Below are 23,953 nucleotides of genomic sequence, written 5' to 3' on the forward strand. Positions count from 1 at the left end.
TCAGAGTCGAGCTGCTACTTGGGTTGGTAGAGATCAAGGTGGTCTGTCAAACTGCACATCCCATGCCTGAGAAATGCCTTGGGTCAGGATGCAGGTAGGTTTCTAAGCTCAAACAGTAAATCCTCTTCCCAGGTGGCCTCAGGGCAAAGCTGGCTTTCCTGCTGCTCTCTGCACCCACAGCCCGTCCCCGAGGAGATGCTGGCTGTGCTTGATGCCCCGGGGAGGCACCATCCTCCGTAGCCCCCCAGCCCCGAGGGCAGCTGGGCCGTGTTTTGCTGCCGTGATGGGCTTACTGTACCAGAGCAAACAGCACGGGGGTGCAGAGTCCCAGTCCCGGCTCTTCCTCCTCTCCAACCCCACCGTGCTTACAGGTGTTACCAATTTACTGCACTGCTAAGACAGGATAATTTGCTCCTCTCTTCCTTCCTTGCCATCCTCCGTCCCCTTATAGCCGTACAGATTAGTTGGCTGGAGAGCAAGGAGGGAAAGAGGAGAGGATGGGATCCTGCCCGCTCTGTGTCTCTGGCTGGCAGGGCTGGCCATGGTGTGTGTGCACCCAAAGGTGCCTGCGTGCCCAGGGCCCTGTGCCCCAGGGAGCTGCAAGCTGCAGTTGGCTGTGAAAATAAAGACAGTTAATTCCTGTGCTGGCTGCACAGGGCACGAGGTGGCTGAAGGGGAAAAAGCTGTTATGTTCTGAGGATGTAACTCTGATGCATTGGAAGAAGGACACATTAGCACCAGAGCCCAGCTTTGCTCTGGGCTGCTCCTGTTAGCCTCGACCCAGCCTATGCGAGAGCTGACGCATCCAAAGCTCAGCCCTGGATTTTGCCACATCCAGGGGACCAGCAGCTGCCCCAGGATTCCTCTTCCTCCTCCTATGCCTTACCTGTGTGTTACTTCAAAGCACCCTGGTCTTTACTGCTCTGGTTTGTCTGCAGATGCTTTTATCAATGTCTGCTAAGGAAAAATCTGTTCTAAGGGGGAAAAAAATCTATACTAAAGAAAAGATTGTTACAAGCAAATTGTTTCATTTCCTAGATTCTTTTGTTAAGTGGAACAATTTTCTCACATCGTAACAAAACTGCTTCTGTTTTCTTCAAGAAGCAAGTCCCAAATCTCTGTGCAGGACTACGTTAACAACAATAAAGAGGAACTTTCTTCCTAAATTCCCAATATTCACAAAAGAGCGCAAAAATAGCATGAATCCTTAAATTCCAGACACACACAGTTTCAAATAATTGCAGAAAACAATGTTCTCCTTCCCCATCCTTCAGTTATTTTGCGGGGCAAAATAGATAGTTTAATAATTCACAATATAATAATCATACATGCAAAACTACCCTACACCAAAATGAAATTGATCCTGGACAGTTCCGGACACGTTGGTGGGTGGTGAGGTCTTGTTCAGACATACCCAGGGAAGTGATTTCCCATAGACATCGAATGGTTACTTAACATCCTGTGCTCTTAAAAATATCACACAGATATTTTCCAAAGTGTACGCAAAATTCTAAGATCATTTAATGCTATGGTTTGGTGAAAAACAGTGTTGAAGAGTGAGGCTGAATTGGCTGTTCAAAGAATTTTTTACAGTCACTTGAGGGTTACTGGTGGTTGACACTTGTTTTATTTGGCAAGAGCCTCAGCGTTTGGCTCATGTGTAATCTTCCACATTTTACTCCTAGTCCAGATGGTTTCTTGCAAGTCCGGGGCAAGTATCCTTGGGCTGGTTTCTTGGACGCCTCAGGTTATGAATATCTACTTTGCACACAAGATGATAGCAGCAGTGAGTATTGTTAATGTCTTATAGTCAGTGTGTCATCACAAAACACTTGATAAACTTCCACAAACTATTTTCAGGAAATAAGAGAATTACTTCATCTGTCATTGAAATGCAACTGTAGCTGAGACAGAGAGCAATGCTGCTCAACAGTACACAGCTATACCACACCAGGGCTTACGGAACAAGGCTACGGTATCCAGCTGAAGCGACTAGAAGAATTTAGACATAAAAGGTTAAATTATCTGAAAGAAGCTTGGACCACAATGATGGAAGTATTACTATTACCTTAAGGAACACTCATTTTTAGATTGTTCATTTTTCTGTAACAAATTCATCTGGTCTGTACCTTGGGTATATGTGCTACCAGCACTGCAATATTTCCAGAAGCGTGGAGTGAGGTTCATGGCACCCAACTTCAGTCATTCCTAACATAGGACTCTCCAGCTGAGCAAGTCCCTTTACAGTCAATAGGCAGAATAATCACATCTCAGGAGGCATTCCTCTCCTCCTGAGGTAGTGTCTTCCTCAGAGGACTGTGCTGAGATGAAAGGAGACGCTTTCTGGAAGTGCCTAATTGTTCCCGTTAACTCTAGGAGGACTCCAGAGGAGCAGCTCACATGGGTGTCTGTGTTATCGGCATGTCAATTCAGGTGGGTGAATCTCAGCCTGTCAGAAAACCGGTCCGGCAGAAAGCAGGTGTTGGGTTTTTTTTTCCTTGAATGCCCTTCTCTTCCTGGATTTCCTTTCAGTGCTCTGGCCGAACTCAACAAACAGTTGCACTTGCATGTAACACAGAATAGCATCGCAGTGCTATATTTAACTACAGATTCTTTAAAGATGCTGAACATTGACCTGTGCCTAACACTTCACCAAACAAGAATAAATTAGCGTTAAGGAAAAGCAAATTAATTTGCCTCTAAGAATCTGTTTTGTTAAATGCCCTGGAGAGGTATTAAATTAAGCTTGCTGCAATGCCAAAGCAATTTCTGTTGGCACTTTCCCAACACAGTGCATACGGCCGCATAGCTCCCACCGCCTGTGTTGTTTCAGGGTCCCAGGATTTATTTGGCAGGCTTGTTCTTCTTTGCAGGTGCTGGGAGACTGTTCAGATCTTCATGTTCGGTGACGTTGTGATCGGAGCTGTCATGAGAATGGTCCTTCGTAACGCTGTAGTACACCGGCGCGGTGTACAGCATGGGGTTCTTGGCACTCTTCTCTTCACACTTGCATAACTTCCTAAAGGCAGCCCTGAATTTCTGTGACATGAGGTTGTAGATGATGGGGTTGATGGCACTGTTCAGGTAGATGCACATGCGGCAGAAGAGAAGGAACCAGATGTTCAGGTACGGAGGGTCCATGAAGGAGTTCACCACCACCAGTGTGCGATAAGGCATCCACAGAAGGGCGAAGAGGACCACCACAACAGCCAGCATTTTAGTCACCTTGCCAGAGGGGATATGCAGAAAGAGAAACAGATGATGCTAAATCTCCAGTGGAGCTTTCCCACCTGGGGAAATGGTGCAGACAGCTAATTCAGTCTACATATTGCTTTTATCTCCCTTTAAGCATTTAAAATAGGCACCCAAACCATGGGGCTACTCTTCTCTGAATCCATTTTGTTGATGAAACAATCTTGCATAAATAAATCCCTTAAGTGATAGCTTTTCACCTACCATTGAAGAACCTTTAAAACTCTTCAGGACAAGAATCTACCAGTCTGAAAATGGACTGGGATAATCATGGGAATTTCTGTACCAGAAAGCAATTTTGAAAATGGTACATAACAATAAATCAATGTGGAAAATAACTTGTGCAAAAGTGGGGACCTAAGTTTTGGGGGTGCCATGGGGTATATCTCAACTCCCTGCCTAGGATCTCCTGGTTTCCTACACCAACTATACTGTTCCAGGGAACAGGGTCCTGGTACAGAGCAGCACTGGGAGCAGAGAAGAGTGTCTGGAGTCTTACACAAATTCCTACTTGTGCTGATAAGGGAGTTACTTAGCTAATTGGTATGGTTTATTTTAATTTGTGGCACACTAGGGAAGTACTACATTAACATATTAGGAACAAGAAGATATTGAGAGTTCAGAAGTGAGTGGTAATTACCCTCAGCTCGACTCAAGCTTGTTTAAGAAAATGGGGTTTTGTACTGATACTCCAGCAATTCTAATAATTTCAACAACTATTTCTGGTAGGTGACAATCACCCTCCAACAAATACTTACAGAATACACACATCCCCAAGGAGGAAAGTATGAGTAAACACTGATGCCACACATATATGAAGGCAGTGGTATTTCAAACGTCAGAAAGGGAGTTGTGCAATGACTCCAGTTCTCTATATGGAAATAAGCACTTAGATCATGTTCAAGTCTCTCAGTTTTTCTTGGAGTGCTTTTTTTACTTCGTCACAAGCAACTATGCCTTCCTGTAACGCTGTGAGCAGAAATCAGGAGTGGTTGGTAGTGGCAACAAAACTTTCCCTACAAGAAAGGGACTGTTATGAAGTTGAGGCCAAAATAGAAGTGTTTTACTGTCTGTGGTTTAATGGGAATGGGAGGACACTTCCCAGAATAAGATCTTGCAGTGATATGGTGAGTGTTGAGGCTGTTGCTAAGACTGCAGCGTGTTGGCTGCTGCAGTTTGTTGCCTTTTTGGAAAGATATGAGAGATTATACAAGTTGTGTCAGTAAAAGGCAGCTTCAGAGCTTTTCAATGCCTTTTACGAGGGCTGGCTGGATCCAAAAGAGCGAGAGCCTTCTCACAAGCTTTTGGTTTCAAGCCACCCTATCTAGTTTACAACTTCTGGAGTTATAACCTAGTTTATAGAAATACTCCTGCACAGATAGGCTGGGAGACGACAGCAGCTGCTTGGCGCACAGTTGACCATGACCAAAATCTCTCCGTACCAGCATGGTTGTAGCCGCTGGCTCTGCCAAGGCTGGCAGGGCAATCCAGGCTCGGCCACTCCTTGCCAAGGGCAGGACTGCCCTGACAGCAGTGGTGAGACAGTATCACTGTGGTCTGCACTGCAAGAGTGGGGAACAGCGAGCTCCAAGATACCGGGTCAGATTTTGCTTCAACATGGTACCCTACATGAGCAGCGCATATGGGTGGGACCTGTGTTCTCTACTGTTCTGAGCATCTTTAGAGCAAATAGATGCAGCAGCGATGGAGCATTCAACCAGCCTGCTGCCTTCCACAGACCTGCTTCTCAGGTTTGCAGAGAGAATTGCTTTTGCCATGTTTTTGATGCGTCTGAGGCTTATTTTCCCAGAACCTGAATTAAATTGATCTGAACAAAACTGTGCTAACAGCTAAACTGTACAGCAAAATGCAACCAACTCCTCAGCTTAAGTGATCCTGAGTACCATTTCAGTCAGAATTTAATTCCCCTCCACAAAGCAGTTTATTCCTTCTGGGAGATGAGGCCAGGCTCTGTGCTTTTCCATCTCATGCAGAGACTGAACACGTCCCTGCCCTGCCTGGCAGGGTCCATGTTAGAGGGCTGTCTTAGGGGTAAGGCTGGTGGGGGTCTTTCCATCAAATTCAGCAGTCCTACACAGGAGGATTATTGCAAAATATGTCCAGGGAAAGTGAAACACCGCACCTCTGTGGGTCCTCGTGAGACAGAGGCACTCCTCACTCAGCGGTTGTCTCAGCTCCTGAGGGCTGGGGAGGGTAAATCCCTGAGCTTTTATACACTTAGCCCTGGCTGGGAGGCTTCTGTATGGCCGAAATGTCCCCTGTAAAGCTAACACGTTAATACTGCTCATGTGACTGAAACATCTTTGGCTTTTTGACTGTTGTAACTCTCTGCCTTGTTTTACTGTTCAGGGACCCACGGTGGCTGTGAAGAGTGATCTCAACTCTGCATTGAGTGACGACACCGGGGACGTATGTCCTAATAAGGCTGAAAAGGAAGGTCATTACAGTCCTTTCTGAGACCACAAGAAATGTAGTCTGGAAAAGAACCAGTGATTCATCTGCCTTTTTAGCCATAACTGCCTCTGCTTTTCCGCTGGTTGTTATGAAAATGCCGGCAATGCCAGCGAGCACTTGCCCAGCTCCCATCCAAGCAAGATCCCAACACCTCCCTCCAGATCGCAGAAGACCACTAAGTGCTGTCATCCAAAGAGCTTGCTGCTACGCATCCCACAGCCCGACGAAAAAGCTGTCTTTGTCCTGGGAGGAGAAACTGGCTGGAAACATCACCACGAAGATTTATTACCTCCATCTCACTAAATGCCTTCAGCGCTCCCCGAGGACACTGCATCCAGACCCAAGCTGGGATGGGCGGCCCTACCTGAGCTGTAAGATTGACATTTGCCTTTTAAAAGGTCTGTACGGACTGTGTTCTCCTGGGTGCGACTTTAGCAAAGTTGTGTCGACACAGGATGTCTCCTCTGGATAAAACCTAACGGTCTATTCCAAACTCACTCTCATATCTCCGTCGTGGGGAAGGAAATCTCCAGCATCATCTGCATGCATGGCTGAAATCTGTCTCCATGCCTTTCCTCACTCTACCTTGCTGAGACAGGTGACTATAGCACACCTGAGGTGCTCTGAACTTACTTCTGGTGCTCTTGTGAAAAATGAACCGAATCAGCACTCAAGAGAGCTTGGGACATTTATCCCTAACTGGATTAGTCCTGAATTACAGTCCCAAAAACTCAGCTGCACCCAAAAAAGCCAGAGTTTTGCTGTAGCCTCAAAGCAGCCCTCAGGGAAGCACCAGCTCAGGGACAACATTTTTTCTGACAAGTGTTTTGCAACAACTCTCTTTGCTGTCCATAGTGTGTGCACACAACAGCTGCACAGGAGCTACAGACAGAAGCAAGACAAGGATTTGTAGGCAGAAGGAGATGTTTTACTAGAATTGTTGGTATTTAGCTGAAAACCACTTATGAGCACCTAAGCCAGTGTTGTTGCTGGATGGCCAAGGATATCTGCTGTACAGACCCCTGACTGCATCCTGGGTCCCTATGCCAAAGCTAAAGGGCAGCTCATCTTCCACCAGGCACCTCCGTGGGCCATGCCCAGTGTAACTCCCAGAGCAAACCCATACTCAGCATCCTTCTCTGGCCTCTGCCCCTGTCCCCGAAGCCCCACATGCTTCTCTCAGGCCAGCATCACCCCTCTGTGTCCGGGCACCACCATCCTGAGCTGGAGCATCCTTTTTTTAGGAATCCCACTCCCTCTAGTGGTCCCTCTCCGGCAGGTGACATACGTGCTTGCGGTGGCTGCTGCTTGTACCTGCAGTGCTTTGCTTCTGTAAGTGATAAATACAGCAAAACCTCATGCCTTGTGTTGTCCTGCTCTGGACGTATGTGTTTTAGAGGCACCAGTGAGGGAACAGAAGCATCTTCATGCTCTGAAAAGCAAGCAGTGCAGCGCTGGGGCTGTGTAGAAGTACACAGTGAGAATTGTATTTCCAAACTCTGCATCTCCCCAACAAAACACCCCCAGCCATCTTTAGAGTCAAGGGAGAAAAATGAGCACCTCTGGAGTAGTTCCTTTTGGGCTCCCAGAGCCCCAGACTCCCAAAGCCAATTCTCCTCTGACCACAGAGGCCAGAGGAGGAGCATCAATGTGTGTGCTGTACCCTGGTCAGGGGCACCACCTGAGCTACACACACACAACACCCGTCCTCCTGCCCCGCTCTGCTCTCCTGGCTGACACATCTTCTGGGAGCTGAACTGCCCTCATGCCACTGCTCTGTGATGGGAATCTGGCAGATGCTTGTGCACCATCACCCCAACAAACTCAAAGGTGTTTGTGGGCTTGAGGTTCTGCTTCACTGGGGTGCAACCCGCTCTGCAGGGTCTTGTGAAGCTCTCGCTGCACATGTGCAGCCTGTCAGAGAGCAACACTATTGCTGTTTTGGACCAAACTTGCAAACCTGATTTCTAATGGTGTCTTTACTGGTTTAGTCTACTTGGTAATTGCACTTTAAAGAAGCTGCACCCTCGCTTCAATTTTCCCCACTGGCAGCACGTGCATCACTTTCACAGTCTCCTCCAGGAGAGTGTGAGAAGTCGATGGCATTACCTGTCAGGCTGCCCTTTCCTTTCCACCCTGGCCATGGGTGATTAATGAGCAAGGAATCCTGCTTATGAGCTTCTCAGCCAGCATCAGCTATTGCAAAGCAGTGTCTGGTGGTCCAAGTTGAGATCCATCTGTGGATCCATCTTTCTGCAAGTATCCTCTGGCTTTGAGGGCAGTGATGCCATGGCTATCAGAAAATCAGAGAGGAAACCTTTCTTCTGGTGAAGACAACACAGGACACTGGTGTCCAGGCTGCTCCCTTTCAGGGCTCACATGTGCCCATTGCACGGGGGCTTTCTGACATTGATTTGCTTGGCGGTGAACCTCGCTTGGAGAAGACCACTCAGGTCCCTTCGGTGCCTCTCTCTCAGCTTTGCTAAAGCCAGGCCCAGGTGCTGTGGGGGCCATAGCCCCCCAGACACTGCCCTGCCTCTTCGCACGGGCACATGCACCTCTGTCTCTGTCACCCACATGTCCCACTGTGGAGCCCCACTGGCCACAGGAATGCTCTGCTCTGCTCGCTTTTAAGCCCCTTCTTATTCAACATCTCCATCTGCCAACTCTGCTGTCATGAATGGACGCAGCTACCTTCTTTCTCACATTAAAATCCCTTTCTTAATGATCTTTAAGCACCCATTCCCCAGCACTCAGCCCATGCTTCCCCTCTGCTCTGCTCCCACCATCCCTCTGGGGTCCTGCATGCTGCAGCGTATCCCCAAAAATATCATTCCTGTGGCCCTGGCTGCCCCTGCTCAGGGAAACAAATTCCAGGCAGAATCCAGTGCTGAAACTTTGGGGTCTCCAGAGGCCTATTTCACCTCTGGGTGGTCAGGTTGTTGGTTTTTCCCTCATAACTAGATGCAGACTCATGACTCACTGCAGCTCCTGCTCCTCAATCCATTGCACTGCCAGCAAAAACCTCTGGCTGGATTTCAGGCAGTGCTCAGGTGGATGCTCCGACAGGACCTGGATTTGTTATGCTCCAAGCACTCCTGTTCACACTGCCCAAAACACTTGTCAAAATAGCTGTGTGGTTTTACCTGGCTTTGGTACACAGGTAACTTATTTCTGCACTGACCATCCAGCAGATCCCCTCAGCAATGAATCCAATGGTTGAACACCCGAATCCTGGTTTTGCCCCCTCTGATTTTATGGACAGGCATATAAGTTTCCCTGTGATTATATATAAAATGAAGCAATCATGTCCTATGTCATATGCAACTTGTGAAAGATGTTTATGGAAAAACCTGGATTGCAGTCACCTCCAGGGTGCAGCACTGCATCCATTTGACAGTCACCAACCTGTGTGTCAGCCACCTAGCCCACATGCCACCGGTGGCACAGTTAGGGTTTCTTCCTCCATCCCTCTCAACACAGCTTGCTTTGAAGAGCTGCTGGTGGGAAATCAGAAGGAATCATTCAACAAACCGTAGCTGGAAGCCCTGGGAAACTGCTTTATGGTTTAAAAACTCAGTGCCATCTTTATTCCTAATGATGCCAGCTCTGCAATGTCAGGCCAGCCAGGGGAAGTCTTTGCATGTTAAGACATTTCAGGAGGTAATGACAATCTCAAGAAAACTCCCAGTGTAACAGAAAAGAGAGTACAAGATGTTTCCAGGAGCTGGAGCGCCTGTCATCCAGCCCCATCAGGACTAACGACCTCAGCCACTTGTCCTAATGATGCTGGAGCATGTTGTGTGCAGCATGGCCGCTCCACGGCCCAGCACCGCGGGGGGAGCGGTACAGCCCCTGCAGCAGCTGCTCTGGAAGGAGAGGTCCATCGACTCGCACCTTTAGGTACTGCCTTGTAGTATCTAGAGACCTCGCTGTCGAACACCCTGCCCGAGGCTCCCGCAGCAGCCAGCGACCCTGGGAGAGCGGGCAAGTACTTTTGCAGCAGTCAGGACTTGCTTTAAACCTTTCTGTGCTGGAGCAAAAGGGAGAAAAAGCTGAACTGGAAAGAAGTTCATGAAGAAATACACGTTCTCTGGGCTGTTTACTGCCCCTCTGCAACAGAATCATCTCTCCTGGGGAATGGCGGTTCCTGTGAAAGTCAGGCATTGAGATACTGAGTTGGAAAAACAAGGACTTTAAGACAGGCTGAAGAGGCTGTCTGGAATTCAGATTCCGCTCACTTAAAATCACAATAGAACTGGTGATTTCAGGGATTTAAATCACACTCCCAGATTCAGCCCTTTCCTTTAAAATAGCCCATGTTTCTGCCATATGCTAAGTTGGAAACCAGAATGGGATGGTCTCCTGCAAATGGCCAGTGAGCAGGCAAGAGTGTCCCATGTCCAGACGGTAACTTGTCCAAAGCAATGGGGCAAGAGACAGGAATTGTCTGTGTGGACAGAGAAAGGAGGAACAAGGGCAGGAGGTGGGAGGAGAAGAAGATTGGGAGTGAGCAGGCAGCTGAATGACAGAGAAGTCAGCACGAGGCAAACACACCACTGTGACACCAAAGTGCCCCCCGCCTGGCTACAGGGACTGGGGGGCTGCAGCCAGGGCTGGGCTCAGAGAGCAGGGGTTCACACCAGCTCTCCCCTCCCTTCGCTCCTCTAAATCTGAGGTCACCTGCCCAGGACCCTACCTGGGAGGCAAGTCCCGCTGGCATAAGATGACCCAGCACTCCCCTCCTTGGGGAGGCAGTCAGTAATTAATTATCCAGCAAACACCCCTGCACTCCTGCCTCTCCCAAGTGCTGCTGGAGCCCTGTCCTGCTCCCCTGAGCTCAACCAAAGCAAGGGGAGCCCATCTGTGCTGCCAGACCCCAGCTGGGCTTGGGGGGGAGACTTCTGTGCAGCAAATCAACCCTCTCCACTCCTCCTACAAAGAGAAGCAAAATATTGGGGCACCCCATCCCCTGCCGCAATGCCCCTCAAAGCACTGAGCCCCTGACAGCGCTGCCTGCAGCCCAGCATGCCCCAGCCCGGCGGGGAGCCCCTACCTGCTTGCGGGAGCTCAGGGCCCCCTTGGTGCTCCGGCAGGAAAGCTTGAGGGAGCCACCCTGGTGCACGGAGCCCAGGCAGGAGTGCTGCGGGGTGGCTGGCAGAGGACTCATGAAGAGGATGCGGGCAATGAGGCTGTAGAGGACAGTTGCCAGCCCCAACGGGATGACGTAGAAGACAGCAAAATCCAAGAAGTAAATGGGCATGTAAAGGCTTCTGGAGACCCGGTAGCCACAGCTGACCTGTGCCCCATCCGAGAAGGTGACCTGGGTCGTGTCCACCAGGAAGAACCACATGAGGCAATAGAGGGAGGTGAAGAGCCACAGCGAGGAGATGATGCGCTTGGCACGGGACACTGTGCACAGGAGCTGCGCTTTGATGGCATGGCAGATTGCGATGTAACGCTCCACTGTGAAGGCGGTGATGGACCAGGCGGAGATGTTGATGCCCAGGTACTGCAAATAGGTGATGCAGAGGCAGCCGGCGTAGCCGTACACCCAGGAAGCCACCACTTCCGAAATGTTGGGCAGCCCGGCCGCCAGCAGCACGATGAGGTCGGCCACCGCCAGGCTCACCAGGTAGCAGTTGGTGGGGGTCACCATGTGCTTGGTGCGCAGCACCACCAGCACCACCATCACGTTGCCCGCGATGCCCACCCCGCAGATGAGCAGCACCAGCAGGATGGTGACCACCTGCAGCTCCAGGGGCTGCCGGGGCATCCTGCCCAGGGTCTGGTTGCCGCTGCCGCCCAGCGCGGCTCCCGGGCTGGCCGAGCCGTTCTCCATCGCCCCCCCCGAAGCCTTCCCCGGCGGAGCTCCGCGCACCCTGCGGCGGGGAGAGCCGGGAGCCGGGAGCCGGGAGCCGCCCCGCGGAGCCCCGCTGCCCCCCGCGCCCCCTCCCCGCCCTCCCGCCCGCCCCGGCTCCTCCCTCCCCTTGTTTTCCACGATTCACCCCAAGTCTCGCAGCCGCTCGGATCCTTGCACCCACCTCCCCTGCAAACTCCCCCGCTGAGTCTCGGCCGGGAGACACCTCCAGTCCCCGGGACCTCCTCGGGACCCCCAGGACCGCCCGAGCCCGGGAATCACCAGGGACCGCCTAGGACCCCCAGCTCCCGGGACCCTCGAGGACCTCCCCAGCCGCCGGGACCCCCCGGGAACCACCAGACCTCCCCAGGACCGCCCGCCACCCCCCCCGGGCTACCCCAGCCCCGGGACCCCCCGGCAGCCTCCTCCCGCATCCCCCGCCTGCGCCCGCCGGGTCCTAGCGCACCGCTGAGCCCAAGAGCAGGAGGAGGAAGGAGCCCAGGCAGGGGATGGGGGTAGCAGACTGGAGACCCCGGGGCTGGACAGGGGCTGAGGGCACCCCAGCAGCAAGTGGGTCCGCTCCGGGACCAGGGACTGTGGGTGGCCTGTGTCCCCAGCTGAGCCACAGGCTGCACAGTCCCCCTGGGCAAGGAGAGCTGAGGATGAGGGGTCCTTCCTTCCTCATCCTCAGGAGGATGGGACCAGGGCCACAGAGAACCATGGCCTTTCTTGTTTCCCTTGGGCTGGGGCAGAGGAACTCCTTCCCTGGGGGTCATTAAACACGAGTTAGTGACCTCCTTGTGTCATCTTTCCTACAGCCACCCCTGTCCCAAACAAGCACATCAGTGTCACTCCTTTGGGGAAAGGCTTACCCAGTCCTGGGCTGGGAAATCCCATCTCTCCCCAACGATGAGGCTGAGATATCTGGTATCTCCCTGATGGTCAGGTTGGGAGACCCAGTATCTACCTGATGGTCAGGCTGGGAGATCCAGTACCTCCCTGATGGTCAGCAGTAGTCAGAATTTGCTGCCAGCTCTGTGCTTACTCCTGACATCTCCGCAGTCTGTCAGAAAATGCATTTTCAAATTGAAAGAGCAATTGTGTTTGCAGAGATAAAGTGCTAAGGGTCCCCTAACCCCCTTTTTTTAAATAGATGCACTTTAAAATCCTCCTAGAAATTACAGCTGTTTAATGATACTACATAGACTGCATTCACCCACTTGAGTTGGCAGTCACCTCTTCAGGAGCCAGGCAATGCCCCCTTTAGTCATCCCGACAGCCGGAATTCCCCTGCTTCTCTCTGCATCATCCTGCAGCCTCTCACCAGGAGCCCAGCACCCGAGCCCTCACACTTGCAGTTGTTCCAGCACGTGTTACAGAAATACCCGTCACCTACCTCCGTGTAAGGACCGGTCTGATGGCATCCATCACGTACTTTTTTGTGAGGCTTGGGGAGCTGTCAGGCAAAAGGCACTACTACGATTATCCATAATAATCAACATCTCTGTCCTCTGGCAAGAACACAGCCTGGTTATTACAGGTGCAGCATCCTGGTTGATTTATCCTGGTTCATTAGCAGAGCTGCAATACACTACCCCTTTCTGAAGTTGCCTCCCCGTTCCACTGTTGCTCCCATCTGCCTTGGCCCTTCTCCAAGCTGAAAAAATACCCTATTCCTGCATATTGCTCCTTGTGGTCGGCACACAGTTATTTCAACAGACGGTAATCTGTCAGTACCAGCAGCTCCCTGTGCTGGCCGTGATGGATACTGCTGGGAAACACCCAGGTCTGAGGGTTGTCGTGGTCAGAAACCGGCCTCCGCTACTGCACGGCACTTGAAGTTAGTTGTGAAATAGCACGCAACAGGAGATAAATGAGTAATGACAAGATTTAATCTTATTGCATGTGTTTGTGGGAAGGATGGGGATTGTGGGCATGTGTATGTGCTCACATAATTCAAGGGTTTGCACACTCCACTGCTCTGGAGTGACTCTAACACAGACAGGCTTCCAGCGGTTCATCAGGCTGCTGCTGTACTGTAGCGATGCTGGGGGTCCTCCGGATGCAGACTGTGGAGGAGACAGCTGAGGCCTCAGAAATAACGATCACTGGTGCCAGCTTTTCATGAGTTTATGGAAAGCAACATTTATCTCAAATGGATTTGGGATTCTCTGTCCTGTAAATTCTGTCCTCCAACAAGTGGATGAATTGGCTGGGAGCTGGAGGTGTTCACAGCTTCTCCCTGAGGGAGAAGACCACCCTGTCCCTGGGATACAGCCGTGCCCCAGCTGAAGCTGCCCTGCTCTGCAGGAGCGCAGCGTGACACTCCTGCTTGGGTTCATGCCCAACAGGGCCCTCCTTTTCCAGGCACAATTTCACCACAATAAAAGCTCTCACAGGTTTCTAGAAAGACACTGAAAGAGGTACAGAGACATGCTTCCCAAGCACCAAAAGATGAGTCCTTGCCTCTAATAAATTCAGCTCTGTGGGGACGGGTTTTTGTGAGACAGCCACATCCTTGGCGCTCTGCTTTTCATCAGGATTTGAGACTTTCAGTCCTTGAGATCTCTCGGCTGAGCAGGAGCAGAGCTGAAAATGAGACCCAGCTTGCAGCCTAGTCCTCTGCTTAAACCACAAGATGATGTTTCCCCATTCCTCATCTTTGTTTGTTGTGTCGAGGCACTGGACGTGACATCCAATTCATCACGTGGCTGTGCAGCCTTGTGGAGCCCCAAATCTGATACCTGTCAATTAACAACTCTGCTAAAAGCCCTTTGCTGCGAGTTGTGCAGCGGCAGAGCAGCTGTTCCAGATGGGGAAAACCCTTATTGCTGGCACAGCGCTGACTGCGAAACACGGGTGGGCGAGGGGCTGACGTGGTGGCACTGTGCGTGGGAGGGGAGAGGCACAAACCCTGCGTAAGCGTCCTGAGGGTTCATCTGCATCCTCAAACTCATTCCAGGAATTGGCTTTGTGAGATCAGGAAACATAAACAAAACAAACCCTCACAGGGACCAGAGAAAGTTTTTGTTTCGGTTCAAACCTGGAACATTGTGTAGGATCGTTGCAGATAATTATTTCCCTCGACGCTTTGCTTTGTGGCACTAACAATTCGGCAGTTATTAGCACAGCGATAAACGGCATTAACTCACCCGGCTGAGGCAGCTCCTCCTGCCTCAGTCCCTGAGCTAATCTGTGTGTCCATCGCAAGGCTGGGGCTGGGGGGGCTGTCTGTGCGCCCCGCACACACCTGGGTGAGATCTCCTACACATTGTCAAAATGGCCAGGCTTGCTGTGAGGACCGATGAACGTTTCCCGTTACAGACTCTTTCAATAGCGATACCGTTCGGGATGTGATGAGGCATGTGTTTAAGATGGGGCCAACCAGCTGAGAGTGATGCTGGCTGAGAGAAGGCGATGCGGTTGCTGCTCTGAGGGGTAACAGGTTACCTCCTTCCTTCAGGCTCCAGGTGATGAATCGAGTTTTGCAATGACTCTGTGGTGATATTTCTGGGGAGAGATCAGCCAATATTACCTATTATTGTATTAAAAATTCTTGCCTTTTTATTCTTCAGCAGGCAAAGCCTAGCGCTGTTGGCAGAAGGACATCTCCCGAAGTCTGCTCCCCATCGCCTGTGCCACCAGTGGGACAATTTACTGTGACAGCGGATCCCTGCTTCAGAAATTCAGGTTTTTACACCGGAGCTGGGGTGGGGGGAAGCAGAGATGAAACTTGCCCATCCCCATGCACTCATGCCCCAGCTGTGGCTCTGTGGGGAGCTTTGCCAGGGAGCTGAACCACTACAAATACCTGGTCCGAGCCATTTCGGGTACCTGCACCGGTGAGAGGCTCAGGAACAGCTGGCCCTGGCCAAGCTCCTCATTTGCAATATCTCTTTTCATACGTTTGCTGATCTCTGCACAGTGAGCGGCTTTTTCCTTGAGGACTCAGGCTCTGAACACAGCAGGGAAGCAGGGGAGGGGAGAAAGGATTTTTTCCCCCCCCCAGTTTGTGAAAGCGGCCTCACTTTGCTTTCTTTACAAGCTCAAATTATATGTATTAGCTGAAGAAAAATCAACAAATTTCTCCGTGCACCAAAGGCATTTCCAAGACCTGGTATGTCATAGATTTAACAACATAACTTTAGAAGAGATTATACAAACCAGAAAGAAAACTACCCGAAAGCCAGGAGGCAACTCTGTGCTGGCTGGGCAGGGAAGAGAGGAGCCTGAGATGACTCGCAGAGCTGCCTGTCCTCACTGAGCCTGGGAATAACAAACCATCCCTGTCCTCATCTGGGGCTGGGAAACATCATTTCCTCGCAACAGCATTGCTCCGAGCTTGGTGCTACAATAAACGGAGGGAGCTCCTTCAGCCTGGCACCACCAGGCAGGTTTTCCTGTCCGTCCATCAGGCACCCGCTGCCTCCACAGCAGATGCTGCCTGCCCCCTTCCTGGATCTAAGAACTTAAAGATATTCTTTGTTGTCTTCAAGCCTGAATTGGTTTTCACCCACAGAAATCTTTATCACTGCCTTCCTCTTAATCTTTTTCCATTCCCTCAGCCTGCTTTTCATCCACAAGGTTTTCCGTTGTGACCATATGCCGTTCCCACATCACTGGCACAGACGTGATGCAGCCCAGGTCTGTGAGCTGGTCCCTGTGGGGCTCTCCAGGAGCTGCAGCCCTGCGGGGATGGTTCCCTGCTTACGAGAATCATTAGAAAATCACCAGCTTTTACGGGGGTGTAGCACATACCCAGGTCGATTTTGCATCTTTTTAATTCTTTCGCAACTTCCTCTTTGCTGGGGTTTGAGCTCTGAGGGCATTAACCCATAAAGCCCCAAAGCCATTTGCTTCGAGGCTGTGACTCTGGAACAATTGAAGGCAATTTTGACAGAACTTCCCCCTCCTTTGTCTTCCCGAGCGAGCAATAACTGTTGCTTTTAACAGACTGATTCATACCCTGTCTCTTACAGCACTTGTCAGCCCTCAGGCTGCTCTGCAGAGCTGCTGAGCACCCTCCTGCCCGCTCCAGGCTGAGCTGCAGGGGCGCAGAGGTGGGAATCACTTCCCCACAGATCGCTCACAATTCAAAATTTGACAGCTCCCCAGGGCCCAAAATCCTGTAACCCAGCCCCCTAAAACCACTTGTGGCCTCTTGTGATTCAGCTTCTCCACGTTCACCGGCACCGTGCGGATGCAGGCTCTGTGCCCCAGCTCTAACAGCAGAAGTTTTATGGGTTTAATATTTGTAGGTTATGAAGCACCGGAGAATGGAGAAGTGTTTATCACAGATTGGGGTAAGAGCGCTGTTTATTAAATATGCTGAGCCTCAGAGATCTTTTCTGAGTGAGAGGGATGAGCTGCGTGAGGAGCAGCACTGAAGCTGGCGCTGAACTTCCCGAGCACCCAGCCCGGGCGCAGTGCTGCTAACCCAGCCACACGGCCACCCCTTCCCAGAAACAGCCCCGCCACAGCCGGAGCCCACGGACAGGGCCATTCCTGTTTGGGAACTCCCAGGAAAATGAAGACCTCTCCTTCTTGCTGGTTCAGGCAGTGGATATGGCAGGTGTTCACAGGGGACAGCAGCTCAAGGCAAAGCTAGGAGAGAAGGAAACACACAAGTGTGTTAAAAGAACCTCATGTGAAAGAGGTTAAAAGGTAGTTAAAAGAATCAATGTCTTTGGTGACCAAAATATTGGGATTTGAGAAAATATTTTGTATAAGTGCCAAAAAAGTTAGCTAGAGAAAACTTTATGACAGTTTGCTTTTAGCAAAGTACTACACAGCAGCAGTTGTTCACTGATGCAGGAGAGCACGAGGAGGTCAGCTTTCTGTCACAGGGGTAAATTTTTAATAATGAAGGGGGAATTAGGCTGCTTTTCTTTGGAGCTGTAAGTAAGTGTGATGGATGTTGCCTCCCTGTGCCACAGGCTCAGCCCCCACGTCCAGCAGCTGCCTCATGCAGGCAGATGCATCCCAAATTAAGTCATCATTTCCAAGTATACCTCATTTGTGAACTGTCCCTATTAACATTTTAATGGGTACATCCTTCAGACTCAGTTCCAAGTAGCTCCTGGAAGGGCTGAGCTCTTAGATATGCACCTTGAATAGTAAAAAAAATCACTCTGTAGTAATATGCATTGGACTGATTTGATAAGTTTGAAGCAAACTGCTGGGTATTTATACAGCTCTGCAGAGAATAACGGTGTGGGAACAGATACTTTGTGCAGCTCTGGGAGTGACACTTTTCCCTCACTCTTAAACCCCCATTGCTGTAGGTGCCTGGCTTGAGGGAAGCCAAGCGAGCGCGGGGCACAGTGTGTCTGTACAAAGGCTGTGAAAACCCCCGTTGCCATCCTGTGTGCCAAGGGACTCCCTGCCCTGCCCCGTGACACCAGCAGCGCTGGCTCTGGGCTTGCTGTGGGTGCCTGGAGGCAATTCATCTGTGGGAGAAGGAGCCCAAAGTGTCCCTTCCCCTCCTGCTGAGCCCAGCACCCACGGCATCACCTGCACACCCCATGGCCCCTCCAGGGCTCAAGGCATCGCCCACAGCATCGAGTTGGGATTCAGAACCCTTGCTGCCACCGGCAAACTCTGCTGCCTGCTCCAGTGTGCCCAATCCACCAGGAATTCTGCCTGGGCGAGCAAAAAGCCAGAGGAGCAGGTGGAGGTGTTGGCTTTCAGGGCAACATAATGAAGGGGAAGGCTCAAGAGTCCCGATCTTTCGTGGGTCTCCCACTCGGTGTGGAAACTGATGGCTGTAAAAGAAAACTGTGGTTTGGGTAACCAAAGCTGAGCCTTTGCCAAAACCAGCAAGGCTTGAAGCCATGCTGTGTAAAAAATCACACGTCTTCCGATGTGCCTTTTGGGCACCGGCTGTGTCACCCACCCCAGTGTCATCCCAAGGACAACGCGTGGGGTGGGATATGCCTGGGGCAGGGACAGAAATAGGTGGTTTCCAAAACCAGTAATTGGAGTGGATGAGGTGCTGGAGGGGCACCCTGGGGGGATAATAACTGCGATAACGCTGAGGGGAGACAAAAGCACTGCATGCAATATTATGAAAGAAGAAAACCCTGGGAGAACAAATGGGCTGTAATTACAGGTTATTTCAGATTCTGTGACATCTAAATGTCAACCCCATAATGCTGTAACAACAAGCACTCGGTACAGTACCGCGCCACACGCCTGATGAGCGCAGCCCTGGGAGAGGTGCAGCAGCCTTTAGCTCTGCTCCCACTCCCCTTCCACCCGGCACGCAGAGCCACGATGTGCATCAGGAGACACAAGGCCGCCCTTGCTTGGCATCCAGGTCCAGGGGGGTCACACCGTGACCAGGGGGTCACTCTGAGCAGTGCACCCTTCATCTTTCCCAGCAGAAGTGCCCGGGCAATGACAGCACATCCACCATGGGGCTGGCAAAATGCTCTGAGTCCTTAGTGAGCACTGATGCAAATATCCAGAAACCCGCTTCAACTGATGTCCATAAAGTTCTCCCTCACTGAACCCCATCACTGCATCCTGCCTAACTGTCTAGGGCACGAAAGTGCAGAAGGATGCCTGGCTGAAGCTCACCTTTCTGGTCCTGCTGTCGCAGATGCTCTCCCTAAACAAGTGTCTCTAATCCATCTGCCTTCACACCTCAGTGCTGCACGGATCATGCCCTACACACTTGTTCTGCCAATACGGTTAGTCCCAAAGCACAGTGGGTGAAATTACAGCAGCTCTTGCTGCTAGGCAGCCTCCTCCACCCAATTAGTGGTTTCAAAGAGTTTCAGCTGCTTGTGGGGTTTGATCATTTTTCAATTTTTCCTGTGGGCACTGCTCATTGCAGTATCCAGCCAGAGGAAAAAGCTCTCCCTGCTCTAAGATTAATTGGTTTAAATGCCAGAGAAAGCTCCTTCGTCCCATCAGCCCCATCAGCAGCACCGTGCTCACCTCCCATGGAGCCCAGGACCTCACGTGCAACATCAGCTGCTCCTGAGAGAGCAAAACCCATGCTGGTTATAGCCACCTTTTTTTTTTTTTAGGAAAGGACTAGATAGGACCAAAGTTCCTCCCATCCTGCACACTCACCTAACTGGGGTTGTGAACCTGGTGTTGCCGATGCCCTGGTACCACAGAGCATGAAGCCTTGGGCACATGGAGCAGTTTTTTCTCTACTCTAGTGAAAGGAAATTGTGACTGGATCAGCCCAGATGAGCCCTTGGATATGATCTCCTCCTTCCTGTAATTTGCAAAGTTCCTGTTCAGACAATAGTCTGAACAGCCACGGCGTATTTCCAACTAAGGCAAGAGGAAGCTTTCAGCCTTTCAACTTGGCCATTTCAGTTTCTCAACCTACTTCAAAGGAAAACCTCCTATCCAAACCATGGGTTACCCCTGACTAGTCATACTGCGGTGCTTTTTTTTTTTTTTTTTAAATCTCTTGGGAAATACATTCACAGAGTTGGCTTCTCTCCCTTCTCAGATATGAAAACATCTCCCCAGCTATTTCAAGGTAGGGTGAGGAATTCTAGGAGGTCCAACTGGAACAGCATATAAGTAAGAAATCTGTGGAAACCAGGTACTTTTTTCCACCTTATGTTTGCATGTTGAAAGTATCTTTCCTGGTGATTTCATTTCCTCAGTTGCTCATCTGCAAAGAAATGCAGAACTGCCTCTGTCCTGGTCTTTGGGAAGGGCTGCAAAGTGATGGAGGTGAACTTCTTGCTAACTTGATTTCCTCAGCATCTCCTCAATGTGCCACAATGTCTCACGTGTCCCATGAACCACTGGAATTGCTGGCTGAAATCTCACATCTCGGGGCTTCTCTGAGTGCCTGAAGAATGAGCTGGTGGTCAAATCTCCCATCACCTTCAGGAATCAGTGATGTGCACAGAGTCAGGGTCTGAGAAAGGTGCCTGGAGGATGAGCTTCTGTATCAACATCCTGGCTTTTAGCAGTCTTCTGGGATAACCAGCATTGCTTCTTCCTCATTTCCACTCCTTTTCTTGTAGGCTGAAGGCCTGTTACATCTAATTTGGAAATTTTCTGTTGCAAAATGTGAGGCATTGAGTTCAGAGTGAAATTGTGACACCGTCTGCATTCGAAAGAGGCAGAACTAGGGAAACTCTGCCTATGAATTGCAAATCTCTAAATCTCTTCCCTTCTCCCTGCAGCTGTCTCACATCTCCAACTCATTTTAACACATCTTGGTTCCTCCTTGGAAAAAATGTTGGTCTCTAAGAGAATTTGCTTAAAAGAACAAGAACCAGCTGTGGTACCAGCTCCCAGTTCACATTACATCTCCTTGCAGTTGCTTCAAGCAATTAGCTGGTGTCATGTTAGCAGTGATGGGATGCCAGGTCATCAGCTACTGGTCCTGATAGTCCTGAATCACATCTGCCAGCCCAGCGGAGATGCCAGACACTGCAGGAGTGCAGTGGTCCTGGTGGGTTTATGAACTTGTGCTTTCAGCCCCAAGTCAGGAAATAGTCTCTTTTCACCAGTACCGGGCATGGGTTCAGGATAACGTGGTGCTGACATCTCTTTCCTGCTTCAAATCATCCTCTGGCAACCTTCACACTTAGATCTGGTTTGTTTATCACCTCTTACCTCTGAAGATAATATTCCCTTTTTTTCTTACCTCTTGTTTTGGCACCAGCATCTCACAGCCCAGCCAAGGCGCCGGAGTAGGCTGTCCTTGCAGGAAAGGCAGGGAAAACCCCATCTGAAAGAGGCTTTCCCCCTCACCAACTGTATTTAAGGCTTCAAGGCATTTCCTCATCTCTCCCAACCTTGTCTAAAAGGTAAACACCTTGGGCCAGAGCTGCCCTTGCTGGGTGGCCGTGCAGTGCTTGGCACAGTGGAGCTGCCTTCAGACGGGGTCTCTCATGCACAAAGCCCTCTTTTAAATAAATGCTAACTCAGTTGTTCCCTGCCTGTGCCGGGCATAGCTCGCTGAAGGCTCGGGCTTGCCCATCTCAGTGGTAATCAGGGATGCAGACTCACAAAGAGCATCATTACTGACAAACTGCTGGGAGTTTTTGCATATTTCTATGGAAGTTGCAGATGGGATCCACCATTTGGGACCATTCGGTGACCCTGTGCCACCAGCCTGACGGCAATAAGCAGCTCTGGTGACACAGAGAGCAATTTTCTGTGGCCAGCCACAGCATCAGCTTCTGCGAAGCAAGAGATTTCAGTGCTCAACTCAAAGAAAGAGAAGATCTTGCCTTCTAGAAGGCTTCGCATCAGCAATTTTTTGCTTTCCTTCACTGAAGTCATGCTTCATTTGACACTTTTGACCATGGTAAAAATCACCAGCACCTCACCCCCTGGGAGGAGGCTTCCCACGGAGAGGGGTGCTCCATGTGTTTTCTAAAGTTTGGTGCATGTAATTGTTGCTTCTTCGTTGCAACTGCAGTGCAAATACCATACACAGGATAAATGCAATGAAATTGGAATTCGCTTAAAAATCAGGAAATACTACTGGAGAGAAGTTTTTGTTTGCTTGATTTTCTGCTCTGGTGGATGTAGATTTGTGGCTATAAATGAGGTCTTTCCTAGAGCACTGACTTAGCTGAATATTTTACACTTGCTCCTCAGTATATTAAGGCCATTCATTCTTGCCTGCCAGTCAGCCATAAGCAGGAACTTAGCACATATTTTATCTATCAAAAATCCACAAAAATACACCACAAAACCACAAGGGAAGCTTGAGAGTGGATCCTGTCCCCTGTATGAGGGTCTTTCTGTCCCCTGGGCTTATCACACAGGTGGAGGAAAGCGTAATCTTTTCTCTCTTTCTCTAGGTCATTAAGAAATCTCAAACCTCATCAAGTGCAAGGAGGAAAAGAGTCAAACAGCCCTGCCTGATCCACTCCCATGTGTCCTGCCAAATAAACATCTCTGCAGGCAGCACGTGGTGGTAACTCCTGGGAAAAATGGCCTGGGAAAAACGGTGGGGGAAATGACTCCAGACAGGGTTACCCCCATGCCAAGGCCAAAATAAACGACTTTTCTCCCCAGCAATGAGTCCCACTCTGACGGGAGCTCCAGGGAGAGCTGCTGGGAGCTGTTGCAGTTGCAAGTCCCCTCTCCTGCCCAGCCCTCCAGAAACCCCCTCCAGTTCCCATGTCCTCGGTGGGTTACTGCAGCATCCACCTCTGTACCAGCAAGCAGCAGGGAAGGGCACCTGCAGGTCCAGTGAGCTGCTCCGCTCCCCCAAAATCAACGGCAACATTTCCACTGGTGGCAGCTGACGCAGGTTTGAGTTACAATGACGAGCCATGACAGCGTGATCAAGGCTGGCATCAGCAAAGATGTGGGCTGGCATTGGCACTAATAAGCAACAGCAAGGAAGTTTGGTGCTCGTCACCAAATGCTCCCCAGCCCACCCCCTCCCGCCAAGTGCCCCAGCCGTGCTTTTGTCTCATTGCATGCAAACATCTGACCCTGAACTTTCAGCTTCATGAATTTCCAAAACCAGAAGCCAGATGTGATGAAATCCTTCCCTGCGGCAAGCAGAGACAGCAAATAAGTCACCGTGCTAAAGTAAGAGCAGCATTGCCCAAATGGGATTTCCCCCGCGGAGGAGGTGGACGCGCAGGACCTGCTCTGTGGGCTCCAGGCACAGCGCGGGGGGCTGGTGGGTGGAAGTGCCACAGGGCAAAGCCTCGCTCCCCCCTTCCTTCTGCCTGCGAGACCCGAGGGTGGTGCCGAGCGAAAACAAAGGAAATGAGAGCCGCGATGAGCAGAAGTGAGGGTGGGAGTATGGAGGGGCTCTGAGGGATGAAAACCCCTTAGCAAATAATGAGGCTTGTAAATTGGTCCTACTTAATAAAAATATGTGAATAAATTAACTTTGCCTGCTGGTTAAATCTGTTCAGTTTTTCTCTGTCGCATCATTAAGCAAACTCTGGCGAGGCAGCTTACCTCTCAAGCACATAATGTGGCACTATCTGTAACGGGTGACATTTTCTATTCTGGCATGTCTTTATCTTGCTAAGGAGCAACACCTCGCAGGAGAGCAAAGCGATTTGCAGCAGCTCTGCCTCCCACCAGCCCCCTCCCACCCAGGGAAAGCATCGCAGCCCAATTCCGCTCTGGGGTCGACGTGCCTGATGTGCTGCCACAAGCTGTTTCTGTGAAGCAGGGACTGTCGGAGCATCCTCCACTCCTCAGGGCCTCCCTTCCCATTTCTATTCCTGGGGTCCTGCTCACACCCCCAGGAAAGTGAAAAACCAAGTTACTACAGGGACTAAACTCTTGCAGCCATGCTGGCAGGTCCCCTCTGCTCACTGGGCGCAGGCTGCCCCGCGTGTCATCTCTGTCATACGCTTCTTTAGGTTTAACTCCATACCTGTGGTTTTCCCA

At 50.7% G+C, this 23,953-nt stretch overlaps 1 protein-coding gene across 1 annotated transcript; it reads right to left on the bottom strand.

The window, feature by feature from the left end:
• Positions 1–2,829: 2,829 nt before the first annotated feature.
• Positions 2,830–11,612, bottom strand: LOC104631977 (thyrotropin-releasing hormone receptor). The gene is given in 2 exon segments (XM_010297690.2): positions 2,830–3,225; positions 10,784–11,612. Coding segments are annotated over 2 exon segments (1,182 nt in total). The 5' UTR covers positions 11,570–11,612.
• Positions 11,613–23,953: the final 12,341 nt, after the last annotated feature.

The sequence above is a fragment of the Balearica regulorum genome, chromosome 16 (genome assembly GCF_011004875.1).
Source record: "Balearica regulorum gibbericeps isolate bBalReg1 chromosome 16, bBalReg1.pri, whole genome shotgun sequence".
In the NCBI taxonomy this organism is placed as follows: Eukaryota; Metazoa; Chordata; class Aves; order Gruiformes; family Gruidae; genus Balearica; species Balearica regulorum.